Raw genomic sequence first — 21,722 nt, forward strand, 5'->3', positions numbered from 1 at the left:
AGAAAAGGGAGTTGTGGGAGAGCCAGATTTCATATCCATATAACCTCTCTGGCACTTGTAGAATAAATAAACCTCAAGGTGGAATCTTGACCGCTGAAAACTGACTTATGTGTTCTTGTTGGACTTTTTTTTTCCAGTGCATAATTACAGCAGAGACAGCCGGGCAGCAGGAGCTACCTGAGCGTCTGTTCTCCTTGACGCTTGCTCCACCCTCCTATTCATGGAGAGGCCTTTCTTTGGAAAGCGGGCTCTGAAGGGAAGCCCTGTGTTGGCCGCTTTAAAAAATAAATACTGTAATTATTGTAATAGCTCCTCGGCACAGGCGCATACTACACACAGATGCAGTGAGGGAGCCCGTGAGCTGTGGTTGCGAAGAAAACCTAGCTTATGCACCGAGGCTAGGTGGATAGACTGACACCGGAGAGCCTGTTCACATAGACCTCTCTTTGTCTCCAGGAGCTCCAGGCTTGGTTTGCTCCCTGCGGTTGAGATTGAGGACACTGGGCATTTTAAATTACCCCACCACCACCAGTGCACTGTTTTCTACCCCCTCTTTTAGTTTGGCTCAGCGAGGGGACTGAGCATCTCAACGTACAAAGCGGCGGAGGGATGTTTATTCCCCCCTTCGTGGTGCTGTAATAGAGGCCGAAGGTGCGGCTCACTGCAGACGCTGTAGTCGTCGCTGCCCCGTGCTGGACACTGCAACGCCTGGGAAGAAGCCGTGGATCGGGGGTAATGCTTTCAGCTATGTGTTCGGCTTGCTTGTGGTGCGCGCTGCCCTTGGGGAAAACCAGTAGATATGAAGAAGAGAAGGGAGCAAAAAGGGAATCGTTTTTGGGTAAACGCGGGGCATCATGTTTATTATTGTATGAGAAAGGCGATACCCCTGCAGCTGGCGACAGAGGTAATGGATAGGGGCGCATCTGCTGGGGTTTCACCCCGTCTTGGCACAGAATTCCCAAACAGTCTCTCGCTGGATTCTGGTCGGCGCGCGTTGTCCTCGGGCTTCCCCGGCCGTGTTTTCCACGGGCTTTCCCAGGGCCCTTCCTGTGGGACAACCAAGTTTTTGTTCCCAACCACAACCTAGTCGTTTCACTGTCTTCACTTCTTCATTTTGCTTTTTTTGCATTTTCTTTTAAAATCTGGGATATTGGGTTCCTTTCTACTTTAAAACGATGCAGATTTTGTAATAAATGACAAGGTTACTGGCCTGAATTAATATACATGGGCTTCCGGGCAAACCTTATTCTGATCTAGAAAAGGGTCCCAGTCAAGTATGTGGAGGTGCCCTAGGTGACACGTTCATTGATCCTCGCTGCCACTGGAGGCAGAGGAGGGTATTCCTGTGGCAGGTGACATCTTGACACGCTGTCTCCCGCTGTGGTGAAAGACTCGGGCGCCTCCAAGACGTGCCCCTTCCAGCGCTTGGCGAGTTCTGGGCTGCGTGGATCGGTCACTGTGGGCGGGCGTTGCCCTGGAGATATGCGCAGGGGCGCAGATCCACAGGGGAGAGCGGGATTCTCACTTCCACTTTCCCTGGAAAGAGGAAACGGGAGGAGAGGGACTTACCTGCTCCCTGCCGGCCTCTGGAGCAGTTTTCGCTGAGCGCTGTGCACCAGGTGAAGGCCGTGGGCGGAGCAGAGGTTTCTAGAGAAAAGGGAAGAGTGATACACAGTGCATGACCCATTGTTATTACTTTCAGAGTAGCTTTACTGGACATCTCCCTTTTTCAAAGTGCACGTGGTACATAAATAGTTGAAGCTTTAAAGCTTGCAGTCATGACAGTTTGAAGTCTCGCAACTGATATCTGTTACAGTATATACACATCCCCTACCTGCACCACACATTCAAAGCAATATAATTTTAAAAAGTAAACGGATAATATGGTAGAAAATGGAAAAATGCCTTGGACTTGGAAAGGGTTAAAGTCGATCCCAGCTTTTTTTGTGTTCTGGAGATTTTTCTGACTTTTTGTTTTAGTATGTGCGGTCCCAACCACTACTTTACGTTGAAGCGTCTTGCCTGGGCAGACAGTGGTGGCCAGTGGGATGTAGCTGCTGACTTCACAGCCGGAGCGTGACGGCTGTCGTAACCCTGTGCAGGCAGGCTGTGGCCGGAGGCTTAAGCTCTCCAGTGACTTGCAGTGTTTCTGGGCCCGTGTGGAAATCCCTGCTGTTTGTTTCTTTTATCTCTGTTGGGCAGAGACTTGACCAACGCTGCCGCGAGCGTGTCTGGACAGCGCATGTGGCTTTGTTTCGTGTCCAAGACGATTGCTGTTGGAATTCCCGTATCAGGGCGGCAGGAAGAGAAATGTTTCGGAGGGGGGCGCAGTGTCTGTGGCCGGCATGGCTGTGTTGAAGCTGTGACATGAAGACATCCTCACACGCTGCGGTCTGTGGTAACTTTGTGAAATGCAGCAAAAGACATCACGAGCTGCAAAAATCCTCAATAGCAGTAAAACTAAATTCTAGAAATTAGCTTTAAGAGTTTTAAGACTTAAAACCTTTCTCTTTTATATTCCCTCTTTGAATTTAAATGGCAGATTGACTTGCAGAAAGGGGAAAATGTGTTGGCATTATTTCTTATTGTGAAGTGTCCCCTGGAAATGTATTTCCAGTCAAACTGGAGTTCGTCCTGTGTGTATTTACATTAGTAAATATTCCGGCTGTATTAATATTCCAAAATATGTTTTCTTGTCCTGAATGTTCAAGAACAGTTTGAACTCAGGTGAACCCACCTAATATTGCCCTTCTTCTCTGAGATCTTGTACTCTTGCCAGAATTGTATTGGAGGTTACTTTAGGTAGCCTTAGCATTAAATATTAATCTGTCTGTATAAAAAGCTATTTTAAGTAAATTTAAAAAAATAACGGCGAACACAAATATTCCCTGTGTGTGTATTTTGTGATAGACTGCGCCAGACAGACTTATTGTTAATGAATGGAGAACAAAATTGAAATATGTATCCTGCGCTTGATGACTTTTCACAATGTTTCAGAACGGCAGGCCAGTGTAGTGTGGGTCTGAGTCTGTCATGGGGGAATGCGTATTGCAGTAACGAAACAGCCAGCAGCCAGCAATAAAACTGATAAACTGCGCAAGACGGTATCCTGTTCTCCTTTGACCCAGACAGGCTGCTTCTGTTTCCTCTGTGCATAGGAAGTTGTATCTGTGCCGTAATCCAGCACAGCCTTTGCAAAACAATCGGAAAAGACTGGTGCAAACCAGCGTCCGCTCCCCTTGTTGAGCAAGGTTGTGGATGTGACCATCGCTGGCTCGTGAGATAGGGCGAAAGGCCGTTGTGAAACTCCAGAGGAATGACCCTTCACCTGTTTACTTTGGTGACCCCCTCCCCCCCGGTTAGGGTCTGACAGAACGTGCTGAAGCACAGCCTCAAGGACTTCTTGGCCTTTTGGTTTAATGGTGATTAAACTGAACACATGGTGTTTTCTAACACTTATGAGCACAGTATGCTACTTCTGCATAACCATTGCAGTGCCAGATTCCTACACCGGACATTGCCACCATATGCTAGCAAGCGTATCATTTCAGGTGCTAATGCATGTTCGCTGCTATTCCAAGCAATGTCTGCAAAGAATCATCTTGCAGCGCTGGTTTTTCACATGACAAAAATGACTCATGGAGTACTTTTACTATGTAATGTGACACCTGCTTTTATTTCTGATGCAGCTAAACTATATATTGGAAATTAAACATTTTCCTTGTTCTGCTAAAGAAGAAATGAAGTAAAGCTTTCAAACAAAATGAAAACTGTGAGATTTGTTAAAGTTTGAATACTGAGTCATAAAGTTTCTTCCTCTTGACAATTATATAATTATGGACTGTCTAGTTGGCTTTGCATATGAGCCTTTTCATTTTATGGATCCCAGTTTGAATCAGCACTTATGCAGCTTAACTGACCTCTGTCAGTTCAGGAGATGCAGAGACTGGCGCCCCAATGCCAGCTCAGGAGATGCAGAGACTGGCGCCCCAGTGCCAGCTCTAGAGAGGTGCAGGCTGGCGCCCCAGTGCCAGCTCTAGAGAGGTGCCGGCTACGTGTGAGACTATTAAAATGTGGAGCTGTTAGCATCATCTTTTTGGACTTCAAGCTCCTTAATGCCTAGTTACAGAGTCAACCTTATAGTGGAGAACCGACTCCTCTCTCACAGAAAATTCTGCGAGACTTTAGGTCCCTCACAAGTCATGTTGATGTGAGGCTACCTTTGTCAGCTATAAACCTGCTAAATCCTGATGGCCTTCAGGCTGTTGTCACCACTTACTTGGGAAATACTGGTCACTGGGCTGGCTGAATTCAGAAGCATCAAGACAGTTGGACCCTTGTGAATGGGTAATTATGAGTCCTGCATGCCAAGCTAAAACATGAAGCTATTGAACGTTGGTACTTTGAAAAAGACATATTTGAAAATAAAGATATGCACTATCTCTCGTGAGGTTTAATAAAGTAACAGCTCCTGTGCTTTCTTGTCTAAAACAGAAGGCTGTGCCTTGTAAAAAGTAGCCTTATAGGGCCTCCAGTGAATGATTGGATGTTGTTTGCGAGCCAGTGGAGAGTACATGAACTCCAGTCTTTCTTACTGAGTAGTTACTGTTGACTTCTTGCCATTTTTGTCCGCAGGGTGTTGCATAGTGTTTCAGTAACGTTCTGAAGAAAGCTGCAGTAGCGACGGAGACCGTCTGTCTGGGCCAAAGGGGACTGGGCCAGGTCTCGCTGAAGAAGAAAAAAAAAATTGCGATCAATAAGAGCAGAGAGCGGCCAGCAGGGTGCTTGTTTGTACATTATTTTAGCTGCTGTCTGCTTTGGTAAAATCACCTGAAAAGATAACAGAAAAACAGCATATCTCTTGTGATGCATCAGGGAATTTCCACTGTTGAACGGACTGGCGATGAGCTCTGTGAGACGGATAACGTCTAACATTTTGCAGATAAAGTCAGCTGTTAATACATCAAAATGACTGCGTCTCTAAGCTGTGTGGAGACGTTGTGAGCTTGAGTTGCTGGATGTAAATCCGGTCCTCATGGTGTAACCCTTCAGGATTAAACTTTCCACGGCTCTAGGTCTTGCCAGTGTTTCAGGGTGTAGATGATGAGTCAGTGTCACCCAGAGCCCTGTCCTGCAGGACGTCCTGTGGGCAGGAGAAGTTGGCCGGGAAGCAAACTGGAGGCCTCAGGCAGGGCTGAGCTGGCGCTGCCGATGGGATTGTCAGGGCTGTGGTCAGCGAACGGGCGGAGAGGTTGGGCTGCCACTTACATTCTTCGTTGTGCGGCGTCAGGGGGGCCATGAGCCCCTGGGTGCTTCACTTGACCGAAAACAAGACAGCCTTGGGATTTACCATATTAGAGCGCAACTTGAAGGGAATTTCGTTCAAAACTCGTCTTCAGAAACATGTGCCCTTATGCAGCCGGCTGGTCAGAGTACTGTAGATGGCCGGTCAAAAACACGGCAGGAGTTTATTCTGTACAGTTAGCTCTGTAATTGTGATAGGGGGTTTAATTGAGTAATAAATAATGAGGCTTTATTTACCAAGCTGAGACAGTGCCAGCCTGACCAAGAGGCTCTCTCTATTGCTGCAGAGACACCAGAGAGAGAGAGAGAGAGAGAAGAGCAATCAGCAAGATGTAAATAACAGGACAGGACAGTGCTCGCTAGTGCAAGTGTCAGGTGGAAAAGATTTAATCACGCTGAGGATGCTGTCTGATGCAAAGGTGGACAGTCCCTTCTCACCCTTAAGATTGTTCAAGCCGTTGGCAGCAGCAAAAGGAAATAACTTGCTCCCCAAGTCAGTTTAGGAGGTTTAGTTTGATGGAAGTAAATGCATCTTACATTGTATGACGGCACAGAGAAGAACTGCAATAAACCATGTGGAGATGAAGGCGAGTTCGTAATGACAGATGGTCAGTTTAAACCAGGCTCGTTATTTTCTGGTGCTCAGAGAGGCCAGGCCAGACTCATTTATTTTATGGTACCTTTTGTGGTACATCATCACAGGGCGCCGTGCAATACAAAATCGTACAGATGAGATTATTACAGCAACAAATTATTACAGCAACGCTTTTTTCATATTTTGGAGTTGGAGAAAAATCAGCATTGACGAGTGCATTTCAAACCCCAATAAAAGTAAAATGTGCACAATAACTTGTGAAATCTCCAATTTATATCTCAAAATAGATTAAATTTCCAGGTATGCGATTCAAAACGCGGCAGCAATACTTCTGGTGACTGATTGCGGTCCCATGATTGTTAACAAGCAGGCTTGTGAATACATCAATTTTAATCCAATAGAGATATTACTCTCGACTTCAAGACTGTTTTGGCTACTTGTTAACTCTGCGGGTTACATTGGAATATTTCTGCAGTGAAACATTTCATTGCAGTGAACATTTCTGCTGCACAACCTGTATTTATTTGCTTGTACGTCACGTTACTTTAATCATTACGGTGACTAGTGAGCAGGAAGGCGAGGACTCAAATGCCAGTTTGTGACAACATGGCGACTTATAGCACTTTCACAAAGTTCACGATGTCATGCTTAATTAGAAATTTGTCATTTTTCTTCTATAGCATCCATTAACTTATTTTGTTACCAAGATTTAAAAACCGGTCTGAGAAATTGGGACTGCAGTTCCCCTTTGAAACTGAACAATTAAAAGCTAGAGTATAAATGACTTTTAAGATTTGAAAGCGTGGGCTGACGCGCAAGACCTGGGCTGATCTGGTCCGAGAGATCATTCCACAGCCTTGGAGTAAGAAGGCAAAAAGTCTGGCCCCCCATGTCTCCCCAGGATGTTCCAGGGCTCAGGGACTCCTACTGGGAACTGAAAGAAGACCAGTAAGGAAGGGAAGAAGGGAGAGAGATTGAGTGACAGCGCCTAATGGTTCTCAGTGAAGTAGGTTAAAGGTGATCAAGCACTGCTCTGAATCTCGATGAGTGTGGAAGGGGCGCCAGCGGTCAGCCCTGTGGCAGAACGATTCCCAAGAGCAGTGTCAAGAGTCCACCCTGTACGCAACATCACTGGAGTTCAGGATGGGGAGTCGAGACATTGGGACTAGTGTTCACCTGGAGCAGCGTCTGACAAGACCGGCTGTGATTAGGAAAAACAAGTCTGCATTGATTTTAGGTTCTAATATTATCAATGTGCGTTTTGAAAGTTAGAGGACTTTCCAGCCAGGTGCCTAGATAGTTATAAACCTTGACTTGCTCCACCTTTATTTTAAAGCGAAAATGTTAAGATCATTGCTCAGGCAGCTGTTTAATTTTTTAAATGAACAGAACAGGAGAAACAGTTTGCAGAGCGGTTCTTATTAATGACATAGTGGGTCTGTTTTCTGTGCCTTTATCAAGTATTCAGACCCTTGTACACTTTTCACATTTGGTGCTTTACATTTTGAGCACATGTTAGATGTGTAGAAGGTTTTTGAAAAAATGGTTTAATATCACTGTGACCACCAGACTTGCTCCTGTCAGTTATGTGAAGTTCAGTTATCATTTCTCTTTAAGTAAAAACTGTAGAAAGGGTCTTTGGAACTTGACCACAATCAAGTCAGCTTACATACACAACGTACATACACCGTACATTCGAAAATAGCAAAAAAAGAAATAGAAACAATGGAATATCATGATGGCAAAATTATGCAGGTACTTTCCTTGCAACCTCTTAAAGTCAGCTGTATTTTTAGAAGTTACTGAAACTGGAAAATGAGACGGCAATGATATGTTCTCCATATATTCAGCCATCTTCCAAAATCACTTAGGATCATTTGAAAGGTTAGGAAATTTATGGGTGTAATAGCTCATGATGGTCAGCTTCTAATAATTTGCATGATTTTTATTTTAAGAGTTTTTCTGACAGAACATCAGATGTTTTATTAGAGGCCAGGCTGGAATCGTTTGCTCTGTTAAAGCAGGGGCTTTTCTTGCCAGACAGCACATCAACAGCTTTAACGCTGTCTCGACTGTTGGCTGTAGCTTGCTGTATGTCTGTGTGGTGTGGCAGCGTCTTTCAGCTTGTTTGATGGGTAACAAGACACCAGGTCACTGTGATCTGAGGTTATTGCTTATTACAGGTGAGCCTGACCTTGGCACTGTTAACTCTTCAAAGGGCTTTCTCTGCTGTCTGTATACATTATCCATGTAGCAACTTTAATGCATGCGTGTCTGAGGGTTCGCAAATTAAGACTAGTGTCACGGTATCTTTAAGTTTTTGTAGGGAAGGTACGGGTTCCAGGACCTCTGTAAGAAATGCAAGAAAGCTGTTCCAGGACACATGGATTTCCTGGTCTCATGTCCTAAGCACCATGGTTGTCAAAGGCTGCCTTTTCTTGTTGTTCCTTCCTGCATCTGTCCGTCCCATTTCAGGTTAAAACCTCCCAAAGCTGAGATTACTTTGTTGGATCTCCATTTTCTCTGTGCTAGAGACAATTAATCCTGGAACTCGTCAGGGAGAAAAGGCCTCCCTCAGTCCCAGGATTCATTGCCGAACCACAGCAGCCCTGAGATCAGCATGGTAGCGGTGCCTGAGCTGATTTGGCCTGAGCCTTTCCCTCAGGATGAGCTCTGCGTGCTTTCACATGGCCTAGAAACCCTGCCAGATCGTGCTCCCCGACGAGCAGAGCTGGGAATCTGCTTTAAGCAGTCTACGAGTCGGCATGTACGTAATCTACATGTGGCTTAAATAACCAGAAGTGGAATTTGTAAGGTCTCTGAACACTGGGAAAGAGTTCAGATGACTGCCTGGTGACATGTGGCGGGTGAAATTCCAAACTATTCAAAACTTCTCCTCTTTTATCTTGAAGTATGAGGAAATATGGAGCAGTCTTGAGTGTGCTGTGCTCTGGTTGTAAACGATCCAAACCAGCTTCTTTGAAAGGCCGTGATGAATGTGGCGGTCTGTATCGATGGACAGCACTACTTTTGTGTCTGCTTTCACTTCTTGCTAAAGTTTGGAAGGGCACCAAACATAGTGATTTATACACAGTCATCTTATTGAAGAATGCTAATACAAGGCCTGGGCTGCTTTGTGGCCTTGTGCTGTGTTTATTATTGCGCTTGCAGTTTTGTCAGCAGATGTGTCAGTTTTTAATAACAAATCGGTCTTAATAAAACCCTCAAACCACAGGTTCTGAACAAGTAGTCTTGCTCTAATGCAGGGTTTTTCGTGCTGCTGGTTATTGCTCAATTTAAATTACAAGAAAACCTCTAAATGTTCCACAGTATACCAGTGAGACGTGTCTTTGTCCCCCGACGCATCATTGCAATTTCACTCCACTAGCTGCTGCAGACAAGATGTGTGCATTGAGGCTTGCATGGAGAATACCCAACTGTGCTTTAATGCCTGCGATGACCGGGGCTTTCTCCTCCAGCGGACCTTGCGAACGGGCACTGGGCCGCACGGCTCGGCGGCCCAGCCGAGAGCCCGCCCTGTGCTGCAGGCAGCTGTGCGGTCTGCGCTGCCGCGATAAGCTTTATCAGCACAGGCCAGGCCAGCCTCCAAGGCCCATGGTTTCGCATCAGTTCCAGGGATCTGCCCCGTAGCCCAACCCCTTTTCTTAGAAATCGACCCACTGGCGCGCAGAGTCAGAGGCGCGATCTCTTCCATGCTTGGGTGTGTCTTGTGGTGAATTCTTCTAAGAAATGGTGACTACTCTTCCTTCTTCTTTCTTGCTAATTCTTCCTTGCGTGCGGCGTATTCTTGGGTCTTGCATGTGAAGTTCTTTTTGCAGCCCTGCTTGGATAGCTGGCCTCTGAGCCTCTGGTGTGAAGTGCAGGTCAGCATGTAATTTAAGGCCGTCCATGCCTCACGCCTGCCATGTATTGACTGCACTAGTGAAAGCCATGCCAGTAATTCAGGGAGGCAATATGGTTGAGATGGTAGATACTGCTCATAGCAGCCTCTCTTTGTGTGACTCTTTTGAGTTTTTGGACAACAGCTAGAGTTCCCCTTGGATTGGTGAAGTTTTTCTGAACTTTTTCCACTTTTGTTTTCCTCTGCCGATTTCAAAGGGCCCACCCCTGTTTAAGACTGGACGGCCGGAGGGTTACTAAGAGTTGAGCTACCGCAAGTTTCGAAAGAAGTGAAGTGACAGTGTGTAGTTATTTGCAACAAAATTTTCTCTCTCTTGCAAAATGCTTACTAACCCTTCTACTGATGCGTCAAGTTTTATTTTCTTTTTTTTAAATATGTAAATGTGGAGTTAAAAGAGCAGGTGTACCGCATGTGTGTTTTTTTGAAAGCTCCAGAATTGAATTGTGTGCCTTGAGGAGTGGAATTTTTTTTCTGGGACTGCTTGCCCAGTACTTTGAGATCCTGCTGTAGAGTGATCATCCAATGTATCAGTACACTTAATAATAATTGCTTCCACTTATGCAGCACTTTTCTGGACACTCCACTCAAAGCGCTTTACAGGTAATGGGGATCACCAGTGATATGGCTGCTGGCATGGAAGTATTCCTTTCGCACAATCCTGCAGGCATGTCTTCTTTATTTATATTTATTTAAAAAATAAAAGGGTTTCCTTTATGGAATTCAGTTGTCTTTTCATTTTTCATGTTATTATTATTGACCAGCAGCCATATCACCCTGCAACTCACAGCTGGCAGCCCCCTGAAGCCCAGCAGGTGAGCTGGTGACCTGTGAGCCTGGTCAGTACCTGGATGGGAGACCTCCTGGGAAACTAAGGCTGCTGCTGGAAGAGGTGTTAGTGGGGCCAGCAGGGGGTGCTCACCCTGCGGTCTACGTGGGTCCTAATGCCCCAGTATAGTGACGGGGACGCTTACTGTAAAATGGTGCCGTCCTTCTGATGAGACGTAAAACCGAGGTCCTGACTCTCTGTGGTCATTAGAAATCCCAGGGCGTTTCTCGAAAAGAGTAGGGGTGTGACTCCGGCGTCCTGGCCAAATTTCCCCCTGGCCCTTACCAATCATGGCCTCCTAGTAATCCCCCTCTCTGAACTGGCTTCATCACTCTGCTCTCCTCCCCACTGAGAGCTGATGTGTGGGGAAAGTACTGGCTGCCATCATATCATCCAGGTGGGGCTACACACTGGTGGTGGTGGAGGGGATCCCCATTATCTGTAAAGTGCTTTGAGTGGAGTGTCCAGAAAAGCGCTATATAAGTGTAAGCAATTACTATTAATTAAAAATATAAATACTTTGCTTTTTGTCAGTAGTAGATCTGTCCCCACATATTGTAAATTTAATTAGGGATGTTGCTTAACCAGGCTTGTGAACTGGTTGCATACCAACTCATTCGAAACGTTTAATTGAATACTATCAATACTGGGAATATAACATTTGAAGCGATGAACTCTGAAGTATGCAGCGTTTCGTTTGATCGTGTTCTGTGTGTAGTTCTTGTGTATTAGACAGAAAAGTGCAGTGCAGAGTTTTAGCTAGACCTGTGGTGTGACGCGGCGCAGCGAGCCGGACGCTGCCGTGCCAGTCCGAGTCCGAGTGATGAGCGTCACTGTGCCTGAGCTGGGATTCGCTCACGGGTCACGCCGGGATCAGAGCCACACCGCCCCGCCCCCTAGACGCTGGAGAACTGGGCTGCACGTCATACTGCAGGAGAGCTCTCCCGCGGCCGGGTCACATGAGGATGGAGTCACCTTCTGCTTCTGCACCGACAGTCGTAGAGCACAGGGTGTTTAGACGTGTATAAACGTTTTCACACGAGCACACCCACCTCCAGACAGGGTTGTAGTAGCTGCTGCCAATAAAACGATCCAAAAGATTTGAATTTCTTCTGTGTTTGCAAAGGTGGCACAGGGCCTTGTTTACAGGAGAAAGCTCGGAGTCGTCCATTTCTGATTCCATGGCCCTCACTAACACTCTTCCTCTTGACCGATGTACAACATCTTCTCGATCTTCTCAAGATCTTCTCGATCTTCTTGACTATGATAGCCGATAGCTGACCGGCAAAGATAAAATACGTTGATTTTGCATGTTTTACATGTTTGTGATTTATAAGTGATTTTCAATCTCTCTCCGGCAGTTTGTTGAGTTTGATAAAGATCCCTGCCAGCTAGGTCTTTGGGGAACGGCTCTCTTGGTCTTTGCAGTTCCTTCTGATAGCGCCCTGGATACATTCTGGAGAAACAGTGTGGTTGGCTCCCGCAGAGAGTGAGCAAGGCTGGCTGCTGCCGACGTATATGTTCCTAACGCTTCTTTAAGAGGCCGCTGTGCCCTTAAGTTCCTTCTCATCACACATCTTCTCTTGCTCCTTTTTGCGTATGAGAGCTATCATATGATAACTGGCCTTTTTTTATCGCATTCACAAATACAATACTCAGACCGAGAGAGAGAAACGAGTGTGTGAAAAATGATTAAGGACAGGGGGGCTCTTTTAGACCTGTCTCCGGAGGGGTAAATATTCGTTAGGCAAATGTGCGAGCAGCTGAGTGAGTAGTGTTTTCTGTAAGGAGCTCTTGTTATGCGTCAGTGTTTTTTTTTCCTGCTTGCATGTGGCCAAGGGGAGCAGGCAGGCTGTGTGCTGGTGAATGCTCCTTTGTGTCTGCCAGAGGGGCTCCTCTCTCCGACGTCGTTGGGAGAGGGGGGCAGGAGGAACGAGGTGCGCTTGTTGTGAGTGCAGGACCCCGGGGAGGGGTGCTGTGCAAGAGCAGGGGGAGGGATTCATTCCTGGTGGAATGAGACCCGGAGCAGTTGGCTGTGCGGCAGAGAAATATTCCCCCAACATTGTCCAAACTCTGTGTTTCCGAGCTGCGTGCTTTGCCGTGTGCCTAGTCCTGGGATATAAAATAGAGGCAGACAACCTCCGTGTTCCGTGGTCCAGGTGTGGAGAGGTTGTTGAAAATCTTTTTTTTTTTTTTTCCCCTCTTCCGAATGGATCTGAGGTAGCCCCTCAGAGGTCATGCACCCTACACCATCGCTAACCGCTGCCTCTCTGCCGCTGCAGATGGTGGCCTGTGAGGTGCCTTGGATTTGTCTCTGGACCGTTCGGTCAAGAGGCGCGGTACGGCTACTGCCGCCTGGGTCACCCCCCCCGGGTCAAGATCAGAAGAGCCAGGGAAAAGCCTGTGCTTCCTCAGCGCCGTGACAGCCATTGAGTGAGTGCTTATGCCTCTGAGGATTTATGAGCCCTACGCCGCTGTGCAGCCTGCACTGAGGAAGCAGAACAGCATCGCAATGTAATATCCAGTGTCGGCCCGCTTATGGAGAAAGGTTTGCTGGCTGCCGAAACGAATCAAGCGGCTAGGCCATATCGGCATTGCTTTTCCCCCTCCGGTTTCCTCATGTTACCTGTCCAAACCCGGAGAACATGAACTGCGTGTCCACTGCTTTTCAACAGGACCCGCTGGTTCTTGTAGTCCGTCGTCGGTAGATCAGCAGTGATCGTCTCAGCCGTTCGAGCGCCGCAACGGGAGCGGTGTTGGGAGTGTTCGGTTGTTGCCGAGGTGGTTTGGCCGCGCTCAAATCCCGCGCGGAGCGGCTTCGTGGGGCAGCGTTTCTGAGCAGGGTCCAGGTGAAGGGTTAATCCAGGTGCCTCCTCCGCGCTGAGGGCGCGGGAGCGCGTGGGAGGCCCCGGCGGTGGAGATCTGAGCTCAGATGAGTCAGTGGTGCCTGCGAGAGTGGAGGGGAAATTCTGCCTCAGTCAGACTTTCCCATCGGGTCCTGCCGCCGAGCTCACAAGGCTGAAGCAGCCAGACGCTGGATCCGGGGCTTCAGAGGCCTCAGGAGCCACATCGGGGCCACGGCACCTTGTTTGCTGGTTTAAGAAGGGAAGAACCGCGATGACTCGCTGTGGTACGGTGACATTTCAAAACCCGCATGACTTTCGATCAAAACAATGATTCATCTAAAAACACCCAGATTGATTAAAGACCCCGGTTTATGGTAAAGGCACAGTTGAAACTCCACTGACCTGTTTGAATGGGAATTAAAAGTTATTTAGATGGGCGAATAAATAAAGTTGTCTGGTTTAAGCTTTACTGTCCCCAGGTACTTGAGCAAGATGAGCATCTGTATGGCTGCCGTTCTTATTTTCTAGTACCGTGTGTAACTAAATTGTTCACATGACAGTCTACACAGCGCTCTGTGACGGGAATTTCAACATTACGCACAATTTATGTCAACACATTTAATTTGTCCAGAAATAAAGTAATTAAATACTGGCCGACTGTTTCGGGGAACGTGTCAGAGCAGTGTGGGTAAAAACATCTCCGAGCCCGTGCCTCTCCCGAACATGATCACTCCATCTGTCGGAGGGATACCAGGGATATTCCTCTAGAAGGACATTAGGAGCCCAAATGATCATTTAAATGGGATCACACCTTAGCCCTGCTCTCGGGGCTCGACCAAACTATTTTTCAGTCCTCGTCGATTTGCAGATTTCAGCCTTTCCCATGTGTCCTGGAGCTCCTCCCTCAGATCTCCCTGCTTTTGGGCTCCGGTTCTCTTTCCTTTCCTCTGGTCACCTGACCCATCCATTTGCTTTAGTTCCCAACACCCTCCCATCGTTGCTTTTCGCTGTGGGATTAACCCTTGCCTGTTCCCAAGGGGGGTAAGCAGGGGATGCCATGAGCTGTGGGGAAAATGGAAAAGCCTGAACGAAGCTGCCAGTTTTCCAGTTTAGCAAGTGCAGTCTCCTAGCTACCTTTGTGACTTTTGATACACACACGACCTGCACTTCAGGGCTCCTGAATCCTAGTCCTGAGGGACGTCTGTGTCTGTTAGTTTTTGTTCAAGGATTGAGCGCACATAAAGAAATGAATGGAGGAGCAATTAGTACTGGACATTAAAGATCACTTTAGCTTTATACAGTTTCTTGCATTAGGAATTGGTCTTTTCGCATACCCCAGCTTGCTCTCCATGAGACACACAGACAGGGAGAGAAGCTTGAGGTAAGCACGCAGGGTCAGCCATTTATACGGCGCCCCTGGAGCAGTTGGGGTTAAGGGCCTTGCTCAGGGGCCCAAACGGAGTAGGATTTTCTGCCGGTCACGTATTTGAACCGGCAGCCTTCTAGCCACAGGCGCAGATCCTGAGCCACAGAGCCACCCCTCCGCCCGAGTGGACCCAGGTAGAACAACAGTGCTCTCCGTGAGCAGACACAGGGTCACTCAAAGACCAAGACTCTGCACAACTGATCTGATTCATGCAGACCGTGCTACATCTTGCAATTTATATTATCCTTTATTTATTAGTAGCCAGAGCAATGCAGCTTGTCTGTGTTTTACAAAATGTCGTAGTCTGTTCTGTGTGCTAAGAGTGACACAGTAAGGCAACCCCTTGTGGGGCAGGGGGGTCTGTCACATGGAGTTGAAGATGCAGAGCTCCTTTCGCCAGTACAGCTGCACTGCAGCTCGTCTGCACAGATGCATGTCCCTGTCTTGTATTCTCCTGCATGGAATATCATTGAATTTGGATGGCAAATTGTGTTTAGCCTCCTGCAGAGCCAGGAGGTTTCTCATGTTGACCACTTTTGCGAGACCTTTCAGGCCAATTTACTAGGTACCTGATATCTAGGAACTAGGGATCCTGCACAAAGTTTCGTTTTCATCGTATGTATCTTCCGCCCGTCTGTGAAAGCGTTTAAAGACGTTTAAAGTCTGTGTGATCACAGACCACAGATCAAGGTTGGAAGGCTCCTTGTAGTGCCATCCTGCGTGATATGACAGAAATAAGTTATTTGTCTGAAGTAATGTAATCCGGTTGAACTCGGGTGATATGTTGGCATAATACCCCATGATCAGCACAGCTTTCTGAAAGTGAGTTGCTTTTGCGGAGAAATGATTTGTGCAGTTAAAACTATTTGATTTACCCTCATTTTTATGATGTTTTTTGTTTTATTTTCCCCCTTTGATAGTGGATCAGACATAAGGGTGTGTGAATATATTGAAACATCTGCACTTTCCTCACATCATTGTTTTTATTTTTTGTGACTTTTCCTCTGTCTTCTTATTCCTTTGTTCCTCTCAGTCCTCATATCTTCCTTAGTATTAAAGGAGCAGCAAACCCCCATTATTAAAAACCTCTTCCACATCCAGGTGTCTTTCAATTCAGTTAATTCCCTTTGCAACAGTTTGTGTTTAGAATTAATTTAGGAAGCAAAAATGACCACCAGCTTTTGTAAATGTGGGAGCTATAAACACAAGCAGGCAAGCTGTAAGTGTCTATTAATGATGACTGTGTAAGTTCAACATAAATGTACAATTTAAACGTATAGCATGTTATTGACATGGAGGTGAATGTGTATAATGTATAAAACATTTGTGCGCCTTTGACTTAAAGGTGCTGTATGTGCAGACTGCGATCGGCTGCCTGTGGTTCATATCTGGGTCAGAAATTGTAGTAAGTGCACGAGGTAAATATTGACAAACTCGAGCTCTTGCTACACTTAGTGCTTCCTCTTTACTAAGAAAGGGCCAGAGCAACTTCCTGCCTGTCGACGCCCTCTTAAAGCATCATCTCTGATGTGGGTTCTTTGTGCTTACAGACACGCACACATTCATCGGAATGGTTTCCCAGCTGGAATGACCCTGTAGGCTGGCCACCCTGTAGGCCTGCCTGGCATGTCTGCTGTCCCCCAGGGGAGAGTCTCTGCAGGCTGCAGGATGGCAGATATGGTGTCTTTATTTTTGGGATATAAAGTGGCGGTTTGGCAGGGTGACCCTAAGACACACTTGCCACATGTTCAGTTTCTGAGCAGATGAAACTCGGTCCCTGTCCCAGTTGGCGCCATTAACAGCGCCATCTTTTCCTCAAGACGAAAATGAAATCAAATCGGAATATGAGAGGTGCTTAAGGAACATAGAACAACACAAGAAAGAGGTCATTTTGGGCTCGTTTAGCTTGTTCCGAGGATTAGCAGCCACGTTTGCATCCACCCGCTTCCGAAACATAGACGTGCCGTTGGGAAGTGTGCTCGTGTTTCTCGCTGTCAAAGCCAGGAGCGACCCAAAGGTCAACGAATCGGGTTTGTGCAGATGGAACTGGGAGCCGAAGTGAACCTGCTTTCAGCTCTCGAAGGGAAGACCGTGACCGCAGGACTCGGAAGCTCACTCATCCCCGGAGAGAGGAGTGGCGCAGTGGCTCTGCGTGTCGCACACCTCACCCCTGAGCTCCCCGATCCATCAGCTGAAGGCCGGGCCCTTGCCATAACCCTAACCCATCCTTCCCTGGTAGCAGAGTTACTTAGACACGCCACCCTGAACCCCAGGAGTTTCACGGTTTAATAATGCAATTTAATGGACTCTAATGCAGATCCTGTGCAGCTGTGCAGCATTAAAAATATGACTGCAGTGTCATTGGTATGAGCCTTCAACTTTACTATCCATCAGACCCCTGACCCTTGTCTATCGAGATAATGTATTTTAGGCTCTTTCTTGGATGCGGTTTCTTAAAAACTTTGATGGCGGTGCTACATCTTTTCAGTTATTATTAAACACAACAGCAGCCCGAGAAGACGACCAAAAAGGGAAAAAAACAAGTGTTGTGGTTTTGCACTTCTTGGGGGGGGGTTTGGTATTTGAAGTTTGCTCGGCACTGCTTCTCTCACTGCGTGGCCTTAACGCGGGGTGAGACCGCAGAAGAGGAAATTGACTCAGAGTTTCTCAGAAACGTGGCGGCACCATGTGACTTGCTGGAATGAGAGCCCGAGTTGGGGCTCATTTACATATTTGGTCTCCGTGGTGCGGGGAGGAGGGTGCAGTGTCAGAGCCGAAACCCCTTCGCAAGGTCTTGTTTACATCTGTGGCGCTCCGTGACTCGACGCCGAGAGCCCGCCAAAATGTCAAAAACCGCCTTCTGCCCGCCAGCGCCATTTCTTCCCCTTCTGTGCGCGGGGTGTGCGTTGTGAACGAGCTGGGTGCGTTTTCGGTCATGGGCGCCCCGCGGATCGGCGGAGTCCTCCTCCGCTGTTCCTGGCTGACAGGACACGGCGGATTCCCAGAGTTTTTTGAAAGACTCCCTTTTTGGGGTGTTCAGCGGTTTTTCCCCGCGGGTGCTTCTGCAGTGTCTCCAGCGTATGGTTTGAAGTGGAAAGTGAAACTGTGCCTGCCATTTCGCTGATGTGGAGCACAGTCCCTCCTCCTTGTCCGACCCATGCCAAATATAAAACACTCCGCCCCCCACACACACACACACACACACCACAGGCGGAGGAGCGCACTGTTATTAATATTGTCAACAAAACTTATTTCACCGCTCATTCTGAATTGGCTTCGTTGCGCACAGTGGTGCCATCCAGGCAGGACCTCATGACAGCGGCACGCAGAGCTCGTGCTCGGCTGCGCTCCGACCTTCTCCGTTCCCGTTTTTATTCCTGTCGGACTTGAAAATCCGAACCTGGGTTTCCCGAGATTGCGCGGCCGACCCAGTCGTGTCTGAAGGCACGCCGGTTAAGAAACGCTGTCCTAAGGCAGACAACACGGGTGCTCATCCCTGGGCCGCGGTTCCACATAACACTAATGAATCGCCATTTCATTTACTCTGACTACCGTGTGCAGTTCAGCAGTTAGACCCCCAGATTTCCATTGTACGTTTTGGGTCGTGCTGGCTTCAGAATCCTAAATTCTGTGTTTTTGAATCACCGTGGGTCAGAAGGCGTTTGCCAGAATTTTTATTTTAGTTCCCATTAATTATTCTGCATTTTGCCTGGTCTGTTATTTGGTCTGGGCCAGCACAGAACCCTCCTGCAGGACTCCTGAGATGTCCGTGAGAGCTGGGTCACAAAAACGGCAATTCAGCAACGGTTTGCTTCTCCTCGGTAGACCGGTCTTCTGCAGAGGCTGGAAAGGTTCGTGTTTGCGTACCAGTGTAGGCAGGTGCTCTTTTTTGTAAACACAGGGTGTCCGTCCAGAGGAATAATTCACTTTGTTCCCTTTTAATCGCCAAGTGCAGTGAAGGGCTTCTCCTGGAAACACAAGAGTTAATATCAAACACAAAAAGGCGTTTCTGATACTGGGGAAAACCCTAAAATTCCCCTTCCCTTATTTGACTAACACTCCTGGTTTCATTCGCATCCTGTTAGATAGAGAAGCCTGCCACCACCTCTCCTAGCCTGCTTCTCTGCTGAGCTGTCTTATTTGCAGAAACTGGCCAATGCACTGCCAGGGGGGGTTCTTCCTTTTCCTGATCTCACGAGCATAAGATTACAGTGGATGTCTCGTGTGGCTCACCTCAATGCTCTAATACCACTGACAGGGTAAGAAATCTGTGTCATTACTACAGACGCCAAAGACCTGAGGCGACCATGTCTGGTTACCTGTACAAGAAAAGATGTGGTTCTTGAATGAAGGAGTTAATAACTGGGATCGTTTGTCCAGAAGTATGCAATACTCCCAGTTCCCCTATGAAAAGCCAAACATCATCTTTACATAAATTCACATCTTTCAGATGAGACATACATGGCCTTTATTTGTCTATATGCAAATTATGGCTACTTCCGCATTGCTTTACTGGCAATATCTTTCCTTTGCAATGTGTCCCTGACTCCTACTGTGCAATTCGGTATCTTGTTCCAGCTACACATTCCTGTGAAGTTCACTCCAGCCTTGCTGAACTAGTAGGCAAATCGGTAAGAACTGAACCCTGAGCTGGAAGTTTGCATATTTAGCTCTTTCCTCCAGTGAGTCACTGTGAATTTTTCTGCATGTCCCATTTTTGTTTTATTTCAGGTGCTACGATGTAGTCAAAGCTGAAACATGAGGGCCACAAAATGCCTCCAGTTTTATGCCACATTGCAGAAGAGATCACCCAAGGTGGTCCTCGTGGTAGAGTCTGTGCAGCACAGATGGAGTTTTTGTAGATGGTTTTTATTTGGTTGTTTTCCCTACTTGAAATTCCATGGTTGCTTTAAGTAGGTTGAAGTGCGTTGTAAAAAAGCAGTAGGGAAACTCTTTTAAAACAGCCACACGTCAAGGTCTGCTGAGGCCCTGTAACAGCACAGCAGGCTGCATCAAATCTTCATAAAGATCCAGGAACGTGAGTTCACACAGTCACACAAGCGAGCGAGAAGCTTCACTTTGTATAATTATCAGCTGAATTCTTGCTGTTTTAATAAGGTTTATTGCAGAATTTATTCCTCACCTTTGTTTTTTTTTCCCTCAAAGAGGCCGGTTTGGAAGAACTGGCCACACCCTCACAACGCAACCTGGATTTGAAACTTTGAAAATCAAAGGGCTGTTGCAAATTCACTTACTATTCGTAAAGCCCTGTGGTAAATTTTGCTTAAAACAGTAATATAACCTATACAAATGAGTTATTTTTCTTCTAAGGATTAAAGTATTTAAAAATAAACAAAAAGGGTTCAAATAAAATTCTTGTCTCTTATCCTTCCTGTTGGACTGGTTCTGACCCGATGCTCCATGCCTCCCCTTCTGAGGTGACAGTGTCATGGCAAGAGCATTTCTGCGTTCCTCTGTACAAGTTAGCCTTACATCGGCTGCGAGATTGACTTGAAAACAATTTAAGGCATCACAGCTTCTCATGTGACTGTTGCTTTTCGAGATTTGAGTTACCAGTTCTTTTTGTTCTCCCCTCGTGTGACGCAGCCAATCCTGGGTCCGCTGGACTTTTCCTGTACAGCTCTCACGCCAGCATGAGGAAGGCTGTTGCCGGCTAAACATGTGCTTTTGTTCCACGGTACGAGCTGGCTCAGGGCTCATGGGTACCTGGGCAAGCTGACTAAAACTCAGCACTCAGGCCTGTTGTGTGCCACTGCTGTGGCTGTCCCTGCACAGTGTCCTGTAGCCCCAGCTCAAGTCAGGGCTGTCTACCACCTTGTTGCCTGATCTCTTCAGGTCTCAGAGGCTCTGCAGGGCTGGGTCTGGTCAGCACTAGAAAGGGGTGGGAGAGACCTCCAGGGAAAACCAGCTTGCTGCTGTGAGTGGTGCTGGTGGCCCAATAGGTATCACTCTCCCCTCAGGATGAGAATTTCACACCCCAGTGTGGTGGCGTGGTGGCAGGGGAACACTGTGCCGCGGGAGGTGCCATCGTTCGAATGTGCCGTTAAACCGAGGTCAAACTGCTTGGTCGTTAAAGATTCCATGGCCGTTTTTAGGGCTGGTTCGTAACCTGGGTGTCCTGGGTATCCTCCACCCTGGGCTTGTACATCCAGGCCTCCCTAAGGTTCCCTTTCATTCAGCTGGTGAAGGAATGTCTCAAATCTCTACCTGAGCTGCTGTGTGGTGGGCTGTCACATGTCAGCCATGTGGGGCTGCACTTCAGAAGTGAATTAAGTGGGTCTCCGCCTGTGTGTAAAGTACTTGGGGATGGAAACACAAGCTAAATGATGCTTATTAAGTAAGTGGGCAGAGCCTTACTGTGTGAGCTGCTTGGTAGCCCGTGCTAAAATGGATAGCTGAGCCTGAGATTCTGACTGAATGTTCCTCCTGTCCATGTGGTCAGTTTAAGTCATTTAAAAGGCAAACTGCCAATCAAATCTGCTTGCATGAAAAGTGTCAAATACTATGAACTAGAGTAGAATAAAGGTATTCACCCTGTCTGCACACACACATAGCTGCCTGAGGATGAAGGTCATTCCTTTAGAGGACCGTGTGTAACTTCATGATTCTGTATCTGTTTGCAGCTGATCAAGTATATGGGGACCAAGATATGCACGATGTGGTCCGAAAACACTGTATGGACTACTTGGTGAGTCATTTCTACCTTCCCCTTTCATTAAATGATCGTTTCTATACGTCAAGCTCAGTAATTGAAGCTTCAGTCGTCTTTGGTTACGTGCGGA

General features: G+C 47.2%; 1 protein-coding gene across 3 annotated transcripts in view; it reads left to right on the forward strand.

Annotated features, from left to right (window-relative positions):
* The window catches only part of otud5a (OTU deubiquitinase 5a), a 60,457-nt gene that overhangs the window by 19,411 nt on the left and 19,324 nt on the right, over positions 1-21,722 (forward strand). For all 3 annotated transcript variants that reach the window (XM_088623779.1, XM_088623777.1, XM_088623778.1), the window contains exon 3: positions 21,564-21,628. In XM_088623779.1, coding sequence (XP_088479905.1) covers positions 21,564-21,628 — 65 coding nt within the window. The remainder of the gene's footprint in view (positions 1-21,563; positions 21,629-21,722) is intronic.

This window comes from Lepisosteus platostomus, chromosome 3 (genome assembly GCF_059453375.1).
Source record: "Lepisosteus platostomus isolate fLepPlt1 chromosome 3, fLepPlt1.hap1, whole genome shotgun sequence".
In the NCBI taxonomy this organism is placed as follows: domain Eukaryota; kingdom Metazoa; phylum Chordata; class Actinopteri; order Semionotiformes; family Lepisosteidae; genus Lepisosteus; species Lepisosteus platostomus.